Source organism: Oncorhynchus gorbuscha, linkage group LG12 (assembly GCF_021184085.1).
Source record: "Oncorhynchus gorbuscha isolate QuinsamMale2020 ecotype Even-year linkage group LG12, OgorEven_v1.0, whole genome shotgun sequence".
Classification (NCBI taxonomy): Eukaryota; Metazoa; Chordata; class Actinopteri; order Salmoniformes; family Salmonidae; genus Oncorhynchus; species Oncorhynchus gorbuscha.
The window spans coordinates 54,273,431-54,286,651 of NC_060184.1; the positions used below are offsets into that span (position 1 = coordinate 54,273,431).

The 13,221-nt window shown below is 43.4% G+C and overlaps 1 protein-coding gene across 2 annotated transcripts in view; it reads left to right on the top strand.

Moving 5' to 3' along the window:
* The window catches only part of LOC123991125 (cadherin-18-like), a 412,196-nt gene that overhangs the window by 243,693 nt on the left and 155,282 nt on the right, over nt 1–13,221 (top strand). For both annotated transcript variants that reach the window (XM_046292353.1, XM_046292352.1), the window contains one exon: nt 1,519–1,813. In XM_046292353.1, coding sequence (XP_046148309.1) covers nt 1,519–1,813 — 295 coding nt within the window. The remainder of the gene's footprint in view (nt 1–1,518; nt 1,814–13,221) is intronic.

Here is a 13,221-nt window from a genome sequence, read left to right on the forward strand (position 1 = left end):
GTTGTGAAGTTCTGAGCAGGATAACTGGCATGAGAGTGGCAATTCTCAAGTTGTCAATTATGCCTGAACAAACTGCTTGGTTTTCTCTCCCATGTTTTGCTCTCTTACTGAGAATTAAGCGTTAGTAAGTGTAGCACTGAGTAAGTAGCCAATCTACGCCACCTTTTTTCTTATAGAGGTGAGGTCCTCTGATAATTACCAAACACTATATCTGTCATGTTTTGTCATTGGTTATCATGTCTTGTCTCTGTGCTTCCCTTCTATTCGTTTCCCTCTGCTGGTCTTATTAGGTTCTTTCCCTCTTTCTATCCCTCTCTTCCCCTCCCCCTCTCCCTCTCTCGCTCTCTCTTTCTATCGTTCCGTTCCTGCTCCCAGCTGTTCCTCATTCTCCTTACTACCTCATTTACTCTTTTCACACCTGTCCCCTATTTTGCCCTCTGATTAGAGCCCCTATTTCTCCCTCTGTTTTCCGCTTCTGTCCTTGTCGGATCCTTGTATGATGTTCGCTGTTCTGTGTCCTTGTCTCGCCCTGTCGTGTTTTACCTTCTTCAGATGCTGCGTGTGAGCAGGTGTCTAGGTCTGCTACGGCCGGTGCCTTCCCGAAGCAACCTGCAGTCTATGGTCGAGTCTCCAGTCAGTCCTCTCTACTGACGAGTGGATTTCAGTTTTCCTGTTTTGTTTTCACCTTGATATATCCAGGATTATCACTTTTGTCAAATACTGGAATAAAGACTCTGTTTTCGTTAAGTCGCTTTTGGGTCCTCATTCACCTGCATAACAATATCAACAATCTATAATAATACAGGTTCTTTACCAACATAGGTGGAGCATGGAAATAAAAAGTTTAGAATAAAGTTTCAAGTAGAAACCCTTTTATTTGTTCTGCAGCAGCATAGTTTCAGTTTGTAGATTCCGTGGAATTGTATGGTGATGTCCTCTAATAATCTTCAGAGAGCTCCACTTATAAATATAACAATCTTCGGCGCTGTCAGTTGTGAAGTCATTCTAGTACAATTATTATCTTGACAAGAGCATACAAACAAAATGCTTTGTTTGAGGGAGACGTGCCACAGGGAGAAGGAGAGTGGTTCCTGGCTGAACAGCACATATTTACGACTAGGCAACCAGGCTGCCTCACTGGAATTTGGACTAAACACACATTCACCGCTTTCGTCTTCTCCCAGGCACGCCTATCTGTACACGTGTAAAAGCAATCTGCTGGCACAGGGAAACACTGGCTAAAGCTTTGTCTATGACATTTTCAACATGTTACACTGAATAATCTAAGACGCACAGGTTTGTCTGATGTATTAGCTTACCAGCCCACTCACAACTAATAGGCTTCCTTTGATTTTCTAGAGAATATCTCCATATTATGTAGCATTTTGGACTGGCATTTAGCACTTATTAAATATTGAAGTTTTACAATTGCTATAACTTAAAGGAGTTAATTATCTAATAATTATGGTTATGCAATTTAGTAGAGCTCTGATATGTTGTCTCTGGTCTCTCTTGCAGCTTCATTCCAACTCAGACAAAGGGGATGGCTCCGTAAGGTACATTCTGAGCGGGGAAGGTGCTGGGAGTATATTCATCATCAACGAGGTGACAGGAGATATTCATGCAACTGAGAGCCTGGACCGGGAAAGGAAAGCACACTACGTCCTCCACGCACAAGCCTTCGACCGCAACACCGAAAAGCCCCTGGAACCAAAGTCAGAATTCATCATCAAAGTCCAGGACATCAATGACAATGCCCCCAAATTTCCAGATGGTCCCTTTGTAGCTGCTGTGCCTGAGATGTCTCAAGTGGGTAAGGACAGCCCTGTAATTTGCTACCTGCTTCCAATAAGTTAACTTGACTTTGCAGTATGCAAATACTAGATAAAAGACGTGGTGGCCATTTTGGCATTGTTGGAGTGTGTCCTTTATCTAGAAATTCTTATTTACAACATGTTATTATTTAAATAACTGGAATCTTAAGAAATAGATTGCGAATCGAAAATATCTGGCACAAGACCTCTGTGTTTAAAACATTCTAAAAGATTTAACCCGACTATTAAAACTCTGACCCTGTTACACTACTAAATTCATTGTTAAAAGCCCATACATAGTTTTATAGTGTACACATACAACAACAGGATGATAAAAACACGCAACATGTTCCATATTCTCAGTTGTTTCCTCTCTTTTCATTTCCATTTTCATCTTTTCGTGTGGCAGTTGAGTCTTCCCTCCTTCCCTCTTTCTTTCCTTCTTTCTTTCTTTCTTTCTTTCTCTTTTTGTTTATATTTACATACTCTCTCTCTCTCTCTCTCTCTCTCTGATGATTCCCCCATCAGAGAGAGAGAGAAAGGAAGGTCTTTATGAAGCACTCAATAGTGCTCTCCGTCATCCCTCCGTCCCTCCCTCAAGACTCTGCAAGCCTCTGGAAACCTCTCCATGAAGGAGAGAAAGAGTCCAGTTGCCTCCTGATATGCCTGCATCATGTGGCAGCATCTATGTTGTCTCTCCATTTTAGCTATGGACAAACAAAAGCTGTTTTTAGTGTTTTTTCAGTGCAATGGATTTCTCTCTGCCTGGCAGCCAAATGGCTCTAAAATGTTTTGCTGAAACATATCAGACTTGGGTCCAAAAAGTGTTGTGTTTTGCCCAGAATGGTGGCAAACTTATATCATCATCTTTTAAACTCTTGGTCAGATTTCTCAAAGTTGGTGATGATTGGTCTATCAATGCCACTCGTTGTGTTCTTTGAGAAGCTATCCTCCTTTCTGTCCACATTCACCCATTTTGGCGTTTATCGTTTTGAGCTTCTTAGGTGCTTTTGAAAAATGACAAAGTGATGGCCTGGGGTGGTCTAGCGAATAGGGCCTTCAGTGGAATTCACTCAGTGTACTGTATAGACCTGCACTGTAAACCCCAATGTGATGTCATGACTCAAAATACGCACGTAATATATCTGAGTACAGTTACTTATAGTGATTTGTAGTCATTACTCAAACCAATAGAGTCACTGTGACCATAAATGGGGTCCAGATTTGACTTGTATCAGCTTGAAAATAAAATAAAAAACAAAAAACAAACAACCTGCTTGCTCCGGGTTGGAGCGAGCGGTCGCATCGGCACTTCGCTCCGCAGGTAGTATAACTTTTTCATTACATTTCATTACATTTCATTATAGTACAACGGTTTGATTTGTCTAATCTTAGCAATTTCTTCTTAGCTAGCTACATAGCCGTCTTTGTATCAAAGATAATTGCGTAATTATCGTATTTCGTCGTCCTAACCTAGTCTTCACTGCTCTGCCCAGCAGCTAGCCAGCTAGCAAACGTCCACCGATTAGCAGCACTGTACGACTTGATTAGTGTAGTGTTAGCTAGCTACATAGCTGTCTTTGCTGTCTTCGTATCCAAGATAATTGTGTAGTTTAGAGTGTGTAGTCTTAGAGTGATTATCTTAATTTACCGAGGTTAGCTAGCCAGCTATTTGTCGTCCTTAACGTAGGAGACTCTGCTAGCTAGCCAACAGCTAGCCAACGTCTTCCGAATAGAACTCAACAACCCGGTCGCATTCACAGGTAGTATCACATTTTCATTTCATTTCATTACAGTACAACGGTTTGATTTGTTTGATCGTAGCTAGCTACATAGCTAGCTACATAGCCGTCTTTGTATCAAAGATAATTGTGTAGTCTAGAGCGATTTTCTAGGTTAGCTAGCCAGCTATTGTCGTTCTTTGAACGCAACGTAACGTAATCAACACTGCTAGCTAGCCAGCTAGCCCCCGAATAGCAGCACTGTAGAAACTATTACACTCAAAGGAACGACTTGACTAGTGTAGTGTCAACAACGCAGCCACTGCCAGCTAGCCTACAAAGTCAACAACGCAGCCACTGCCAGCTAGCCTACTTCAGCAGTACTGTATCATTTTAATCATTTTAGTCAATAAGATTCTTGCTACGTAAGCTTAACTTTCTGAACATTAGAGACGTGTAGTCCACTTGTTATTCCAATCTCCTTTGCATTAGCGTAGCCTCTTCTGTAGCCTGTCAACTATGTGTTTGTCTATCCCTGTTCTCTCCTCTCTGCACAGACCATACAAACGCTCCACACACTGAGTGGCCGCGGCCACCCTAATCTGGTGGTCCCAGCGCGCACGACCCACGTGGAGTTCCAGGTCTCCGGTAGCCTCTGGAACTGCCGATCTGCGGCCAACAAGGCAGAGTTCATCTCAGCCTATGCCTCCCTCCAGTCCCTCGACTTCTTGGCACTGACGGAAACATGGATCACCACAGACAACACTGCTACTCCTACTGCTCTCTCTTCGTCCGCCCACGTGTTCTCGCACACCCCGAGAGCTTCTGGTCAGCGGGGTGGTGGCACCGGGATCCTCATCTCTCCCAAGTGGTCATTCTCTCTTTCTCCCCTTACCCATCTGTCTATCGCCTCCTTTGAATTCCATGCTGCCACAGTTACCAGCCCTTTCAAGCTTAACATCCTTATCATTTATCGCCCTCCAGGTTCCCTCGGAGAGTTCATCAATGAGCTTGATGCCTTGATAAGCTCATTTCCTGAGGACGGCTCACCTCTCACAGTTCTGGGCGACTTTAACCTCCCAACGTCTACCTTTGACTCATTCCTCTCTGCCTCCTTTCCACTCCTCTCCTCTTTTGACCTCACCCTCTCACCTTCCCCCCCTACTCACAAGGCAGGCAATACGCTCGACCTCATCTTTACTAGATGCTGTTCTTCCACTAACCTCATTGCAACTCCCCTCCAAGTCTCCGACCTCTACCTTCTATCCTTTTCCCTCTCGCTCTCATCCAACACCTCCCACACTGCCCCTACTCGGATGGTATCGCGCCGTCCCAACCTTCGCTCTCTCTCCCCCGCTACTCTCTCCTCTTCCATCCTATCATCTCTTCCCTCTGCTCAAACCTTCTCCAACCTATCTCCTAATTCTGCCTCCTCAACCCTCCTATCCTCCCTTTCTGCATCCTTTGACTCTCTATGTCCCCTATCCTCCAGGCCGGCTCGGTCCTCCCCTCCCGCTCCGTGGCTCGACGACTCATTGCGAGCTCACAGAACAGGGCCCCGGGCAGCCGAGCGGAAATGGAGGAAAACTCGCCTCCCTGCGGACCTGGCATCCTTTCACTCCCTCCTCTCTACATTTTCCTCCTCTGTCTCTGCTGCTAAAGCCACTTTCTACCACTCTAAATTCCAAGCATCTGCCTATAACCCTAGGAAGCTCTTTGCCACCTTCTCCTCCCTCCTGAATCCCCCCCCCCCTCCTCCCTCTCTGCAGATGACTTCGTCAACCATTTTGAAAAGAAGGTCGACGACATCCGTTCCTCGTTTGCTAAGTCAAACGACACCGCTGGTTCTGCTCACACTGCCCTACCCTGTGCTCTGACCTCTTTCTCCCCTCTCTCTCCAGATGAAATCTCGCGTCTTGTGACGGCCGGCCGCCCAACAACCTGCCCTCCTCTCTTCTCCAGACCATTTCCGGAGACCTTCTCCCTTACCTCACCTCGCTCATCAACTCATCCCTGACCGCTGGCTACGTCCCTTCCGTCTTCAAGAGAGCGAGAGTTGCACCCCTTCTGAAAAAACCTACACTCGATCCCTCCGATGTCAACAACTACAGACCAGTATCCCTTCTTTCTTTTCTCTCCAAAACTCTCGAACGTGCCGTCCTTGGCCAGCTCTCCCGCTATCTCTCTCTGAATTATCTTCTTGATCCAAATCAGTCAGGTTTCAAGACTAGTCATTCAACTGAGACTGCTCTTCTCTGTATCACGGAGGCGCTCCGCACTGCTAAAGCTAACGCTCTCTCCTCTGCTCTCATCCTTCTAGACCTATCGGCTGCCTTCGATACTGTGAACCATCAGATCCTCCTCTCCACCCTCTCCGAGTTGGGCATCTCCTGCGCGGCCCACGCTTGGATTGCGTCCTACCTGACAGGTCGCTCCTACCAGGTGGCGTGGCGAAAATCTGTCTCCTCACCACGCGCTCTCACCACTGGTGTCCCCCAGGGCTCTGTTCTAGGCCCTCTCCTATTCTCGCTATACACCAAGTCACTTGGCTCTGTCATAACCTCACATGGTCTCTCCTATCATTGCTATGCAGACGACACACAATTAATCTTCTCCTTTCCCCCTTCTGATGACCAGGTGGCGAATCGCATCTCTGCATGTCTGGCAGACATATCAGTGTGGATGACGGATCACCACCTCAAGCTGAACCTCGGCAAGACGGAGCTGCTCTTCCTCCCGTGGGAAGGACTGCCCGTTCCATGATCTCGCCATCACGGTTGACAACTCCATTGTGTCCTCCTCCCAGAGCGCTAAGAACCTTGGCGTGATCCTGGACAACACCCTGTCGTTCTCAACTAACTAATGCTCTACAACATCCGCAGAGTACGACCCTGCCTCACACAGGAAGCTGCGCAGGTCCTAATCCAGGCACTTGTCATCTCCCGTCTGGATTACTGCAACTCGCTGTTGGCTGGGCTTCCTGCCTGTGCCATTAAACCCCTACAACTCATCCAGAACGCCGAAGCCCGTCTGGTGTTCAACCTTCCCAAGTTCTCTCACGTCACCCCGCTCCTCCGCTCTCTCCACTGGCTTCCAGTTGAAGCTCGCATCCGCTACAAGACCATGGTGCTTGCCTACGGAGCTGTGAGGGGAACGGCACCTCAGTACCTCCAGGCTCTGATCAGGCCCTACACCCAAACAAGGGCACTGCGTTCATCCACCTCTGGCCTGCTCGCCTCCCTACCACTGAGGAAGTACAGTTCCCGCTCAGCCCAGTCTAAACTGTTCGCTGCTCTGGCCCCCCCAATGGTGGAACAAACTCCCTCACGACGCCAAGACAGCGGAGTCAATCACCACCTTCCGGAGACACCTGAAACCCCACCTCTTTAAGGAATACCTAGGATAGGATAAGTAATCCTTCTCACCCCCCCCCCCCTTTAAGATTTAGATGCACTATTGTAAAGTGACTGTTCCACTGGATGTCATAAGGTGAATGCACCAATTTGTAAGTCGCTCTGGATAAGAGCGTCTGCTAAATGACTTAAATGTAAATGTAAATGTATATGTAAATGTTTTTTCATTGTATTATCTAAACTAGATCTATTGTGTTATATTCTTCTACATTCAATTCACATTTACAGAAACTTCAGAGTGTTTTATTTTAAATGGTACCAAGAATATGCATATCCTTGGTTCTGTGCCTGAGCTACAGGCTGTTAGATTTGGGTTTGTCTTCAGGCAGAAATTGTAAAAAGTAGGGGGGGTAGCTCTTAATCAAAGCCTATATTTTACATAATATGCTGGAAAACCTCAGTGCTTCAGGTAGCTTGGTATTCACATATGTGTAAGTAAGGTGACCAGTAGAGGTCGGTGTTTCAAAAAGCTTGGAATCTAAAAAAGCACCGGAACCACGGCAAAATCAGTGGGATCTCGCATTTTGCAACACACGGTTTGAAAAAAGCATGTGATCAAACGAAGCTTTGAACGTCAATAATTAAGTACTTCTGATAAAGTGATACATGCATCGGCACACTGCTTCGAAGTACACTGCTTAGGGTTTTCGACAGAATTACCTACAAGCATTAACTACAAGTAAAAATATAATGTTTTTATCGTAACTTTCAAAACAATTGTTGATGTGATGTCTCATATAGATTTGAGTCAGTACCACATAAACATTTAAAGTAATAATTATGTTTAATTGACATTGAGTTCAACTTACTAGAAGTATTTGAGTTTAAAAAAACTTGATTGACAGTGTGGATCTGTCCAAAATATATTGACCTCTGTAAACCCAATAAGGCCTGTAGAGGCCTTATCCATAAACAGTCAATATGACTGTCAATGACTGTCCACGACCATTCTCTTGCCTACTCCTTTTGGATTAATAAACACTCCAACCATCTGCCTCCTGTGTCTGCATCTGGGTCTTTCCTTGTGTCATGATAATGACCCTTGATGTATTTATGCATTTTAATGAGCAGACATGCATTCCTTAGAGCTCTGTTGCTAAACATCTTTCTACAAACCCCATGCATCCATGTTTATAAACCTCTGAGGCCCTGTTTCATACTGGACAATAAATGCTTCGTAATCTCAATGTAAACGTATGCTAAAAGCTGACAGGAATGTTTGATGTAGTGGCTGTAGGAATTGGCAGTTCACAAGCCAAATATTGGCTGAATGTGTTGGTGGCTCATTAACAAACTGCTATGTTAATGTAATTGGCTACTGGTTTGAGAGCTTCCATGTTGCATCTAATGTGTTGCTTTGACATTTTATGATTTGACTCAGTTGGGGAAAATCCACAGGTTTCAAAAGTTTCTCTGTTTCCTGGAAAAACGTTGCCAACCAGCCAGGTAGCTAGTCCCTACAACATGTAGAATCAATCAACATTGATGATCCAATGGGAGGAATCAAGGACTGTGATGGGTAAAATAATTACCCATTTTCTCTCCCTCCCGCTCCCCCCTTTTGCTTGTGTCCATTAAAGCGAATCCTCTTCGGCCTGCTGGCGTCTGTGGCATCAAATCGGCTGTAACAATCAACTGTCCTCACACTTCACAGCTCTAATTCCCCTGAGTTTGTCAATACCTGCTCTCTCCTTACACATGAACGGGCTGTCTGGGAGTGTGGCGGCTAATTGCCTGTGGTGTTCCTTTTTGCTGTCTAAATTGATTAGCTGGGCATGTGCAAGGGTACTCCAACATTACCATTTCACTTCTCAGAATTGAACCCGAAAAAAAAATAATATTCCGAGGCTTAGAAATGAAAGGGGTATCCATTTTCTACTCATCTACTCGACTCTGATCTCTGGCAAACACTCCTGCTTGAACATTTTTAAATGGACAGGGGGCGCGCATTTATACATTTATCTCTCTCTCTCTTTCTTGTATACATCTTCCCTCATCTGGCCAGAATATTGTTGTTTAATTGGTGTAAAATACAAGTTAAAAGATTAAGGGTGTTTTCAACTGGTAAATGTGGAAGGGTGACAATCATTTTGAGTAACTAAAATTATATTTGTTCTGTTCTAGAACGTTTAGATATTAAAAGGAATTCAAGGCCCCAATATAAAAGATGGAACACACATTTCAATCCTCTACCCCCTTCCTCAATCTAAACCCTTGGCAAGTGAGAAATGGGTATCCCAATAGGTGCTGTCACCTGTCATAAAATACAGATCAATGCTACCCCATGGGAGCTGGCAAGAAGAAAGTAATTTTGTCTACGATGAAGTGGTTTTACATTTCTTCAATCCATATTACATGAAAAGTCATTTTTCAAGATGCTGTTTAACAGGGGGATTTACATTTCAGTTTCTACCTGTCTGTTGCGCTAGGATTCCCCTTTCTGTCTTCTGAGATGATCATCAGTCTAAAAGCTTCAGGAAGTATCGACTTAGCATTTACTGCTTTTGTTATAATTTTCATAAAGCACTGAGCTCATTCGATAATCTACCCCATGAACTGGAATTGTTTTCAAACAGAAACAGAATATGTGGTAGTAATGCTGAATTGTCTGAAGGTGGACAATTTCTCTCTTTTTGCTGTGACTTTCACTGAATTTTTCTGAATCCTATTTCAGATGGTCATCTTGAGCTCTCAAAACTGCATTAACTTGTTTGTGGTCCCTGCAATAAGTAAACAGCAGACAGTGTCGATTAATGGATTGAAACCAATGGGAGGTAAAGAAATTGAGCAGGGACAAGCCATTGGTAATGCTGCATTCGTAATCAAGTAGGAGGTGGGAATTTACTAGTTGTGATGTCTTAAATACCAGTTGGATGCATTCACATGCTTTGAACTCATTGAAAATCACTGATTGGTTAATGGTCATCATGCTGCACAAACCATAAACTAAAAGTACAGCTATCAAGCTTGTACACAAATGATTGTGTTAAGATAAATATATTAATAGATTGCTTTTTATAAATAATTTATTGTTGCATTTAAATGCCAAAAATGCTGTTGTCGAGCATGTGAGAGAAGTGGGAGCTCAGGATGATGAACGAGTTCCCACTAGTAATTACCATTTGGGGGGCCGTTAAATATTGTTCCCACTTGGTTATGAATGCAGCATCACAATAAGATGAGGTATGTGACATGGGTTCTAAAGGTCTCGAACAGTCATTCTGAATCCCATGTAAAATAATCTTTTGAATGACTGAAACATCACCAATAATATTTTTCCAGCTAGAAATGCTCAGCATTTTTGAAAATGTACGTTTTCTAACTATTAGAAAGTCCAAAAAACAGCCTGAGTAGGTGGGGAAGCTCACCTAAATATTAGAAAACGCCCATGTCAAGTAACATGGACACATTGAGCAGTGCTGCGGTGAGATCATCTCAAGCAAATTTGCTGATACGCAAAGCAACTCATACAGCATTGAACATTGCATGCAACATTCAATCCTGTCACACATTATGGTTTCACAAATGATTTATGAATTGTCAGCACTGTTTTATCGAGCTAGCTAGTTCATCTTGGACTATTAGAGTTGAAACTAGACAGGGTGAAGTCTGGGTACACTTCATACAGTGGGGCAAAAAAGTATTTAGTCAGCCACCAATTGTGCAACTTCTCCCACTTAAAAAGATGAGAGAGTCCTGTAATTTTCATCATAGGTATACTTCAACTATGACAGACAAAATCAAAAAAAAATCCAGAAAATCACATTGTGGGATTTGTTATGAATCTATTTTCAAATTATGGTGGAAAATAAGTATTTGGTCAATAACAAAAGTGTATCACAATACTTTGTTATATACCCTTTGTTGGCAATGACAGAGGTCAAACGTTTTCTGTAAGTCTACACAAGGTTTTCATACACTGTTGCTGGTATTTTGGCCCATTCCTCCATGCAGATCTCCTCTAGAGCAGTGATGTTTTTGGGCTGTTGCTGGGCAACACGGACTTTCAACTCCCTCCAAAGATTTTCTATGGGGTTGAGATCTGGAGACTGGCTAGGCCACTCCAGGACCTTGAAATGCTTCTTACGAAGCCACTCCTTCATTGCCCGGGCGGTGTGTTTGGGATCATTGTCATGCTGAAAGACCCAGCCACGTTTCATCTTCAATGCCCTTGGTGATGGAAGTAGGTTTTCACTCAAAATCTCACGATACATGGCCCCATTCATTCCTTCCTTTACACGGATCAGTCGTCCTGGTCCCTGTGCAGAAAAACAGCCCCAAAGCATGATGTTTCCACTCCCATGCTTCACAGTAGGTATGGTGTTCTTTGGATGCAACTCAGCATTCTTTGTCCTCCAAACACGACGAGTTGAGTTTTTACCAAAAAGTTCTATTTTGGTTTCATCTGACCATATGACATTCTCCCAATCTTCTTCTGGATCATCCAAATGCTCTCTAGCAAACTTCAGACGGGCCTGGACATGTACTAGCTTAAGCAGGGGGACACGTCTGGCACTGCTGATTTGAGTCCCTGGCGGCATAGTGTGTTACTGATGGTAGGCTTTGTTACTTTGGTCCCAGCTCTCTGCAGGTCATTCACTAGGTCCCCCCATGTGGTTCTGGGATTTTTGCTCACAAGTTCTTGTGATCATTTTGACCCCACGGGGTGAGATCTTGTGTGGATCCCCGGATCGAGGGAGGTTATCAGTGGTCTTGTATGTATTCCATTTCCTAATATTTGCTCCCACAGTTGATTTCTTCAAACCAAACTGCTTACCTATTACTTATTTTCCACCATCATTTGCAAATAAATTCATTAAATATCCTACAATTTGATTTTCTGGATTTTTTTTCTTATTTTGTCTGTCATATTTAAAGTGTACGTATGATGAAAATTACAGGCCTCTCATATTTTTAAGTGGGAGAACTTGCACAATTGGTGGCTGACTAAATACTTTTTTTGCCCCACTGTATATGATTTAACATGACTATCAATGATATCAAATATTTTGTATGAAACATGTTATTTGGTGGGGGTTTTTCTGCAGTTGTCTTCCAACAATCTTCTATGCATGTTCTGTTTGCCATGTCTCATGATGTAATGACATGACAACTGCGTCACAGTTTTGGGCAACCCTTCCCCCGCTTTTGTTCCATGCTGGCTGAATACCTAGCTAGCCAGTGACTTGCTAACACCAGACACAGATGAAATCAGAAACCTATAAATATCTTTGCCTTAGATTAATAGGGGAAACCTGTAATTATACTGAACAAAAATATAAAACAATTTAAATAAATGTATTAGGCCCTAATCTTTGGATTTCACAAATGGGCAGGGTCGCAGCCACCCTCTGAGAGCCAGGCCCACACACTGGGGAGCCAGGACCAGCCAATCAGAATATGTTTTGCCCCACACAACAACTTTATTACAGACTATTTTCATCAGCTGTCCTGGTGGCTGGTCTCAGACAATTCTTCTGGTAAAAAAGCCGGATGTGGAGGTCTTGGGCTGGCATGGTTACACGTGGGGTGCCGTTGTGAGGCCAGTTGGACGTACTGCCAAATTCTCTACAATGACGTTGGAGGCAGCTTATGATAGAGAAATGAACATTTAATTCTCTGGCAACAGCTCTGATGGACATTCTTGCAGTCAGCTTGCCAATTGAATGCTCCCTCAACTTGAGACATCTGTGGCATTGTGTTGTGTGACAAAACCTCACATTTTACAGTGGCCTTTTATTGTGTAATGATCATGCTGTTCAATCAGCTTCTTGATATGCCACACCTGTCCGGTGGATGGATTATCTTGACAAAGGAGAAAGGCTCACCAATAGGGATGTAAACAAATTTCTGTTCAACATTTTAGAGAAATAAGCTTTTTTTACATATGTAACATTTCTGGGATCTTTTATTTAATCTAATGAAACATGGGGCCAACAATTTACATGTCGCATCTAGATTTTTGTTCAGTATACATTTGCTGACACGCTCAGGCAAATAGCTACCGAGCTATGTAAACTATGCCGATATACGGAGACTCCTGCATTGTTGGTCACAAGGCAGTACTTATTTAAAATAGCAAAGAGAATAAAATGAAACGTCACAAAAGGTCACAAAATTCCCTTAATAATCCCACCTCCTGAAACACAGTATTTGACATGAGGGAGGGGACTTGTAACTTTATGATAAACTTTATAAATGTAGAAGAAAGTCATATTTCAAACGTTAGTCATCATATTTTGTTCTGGTTTCATCCAAATATCTTAAAAATAC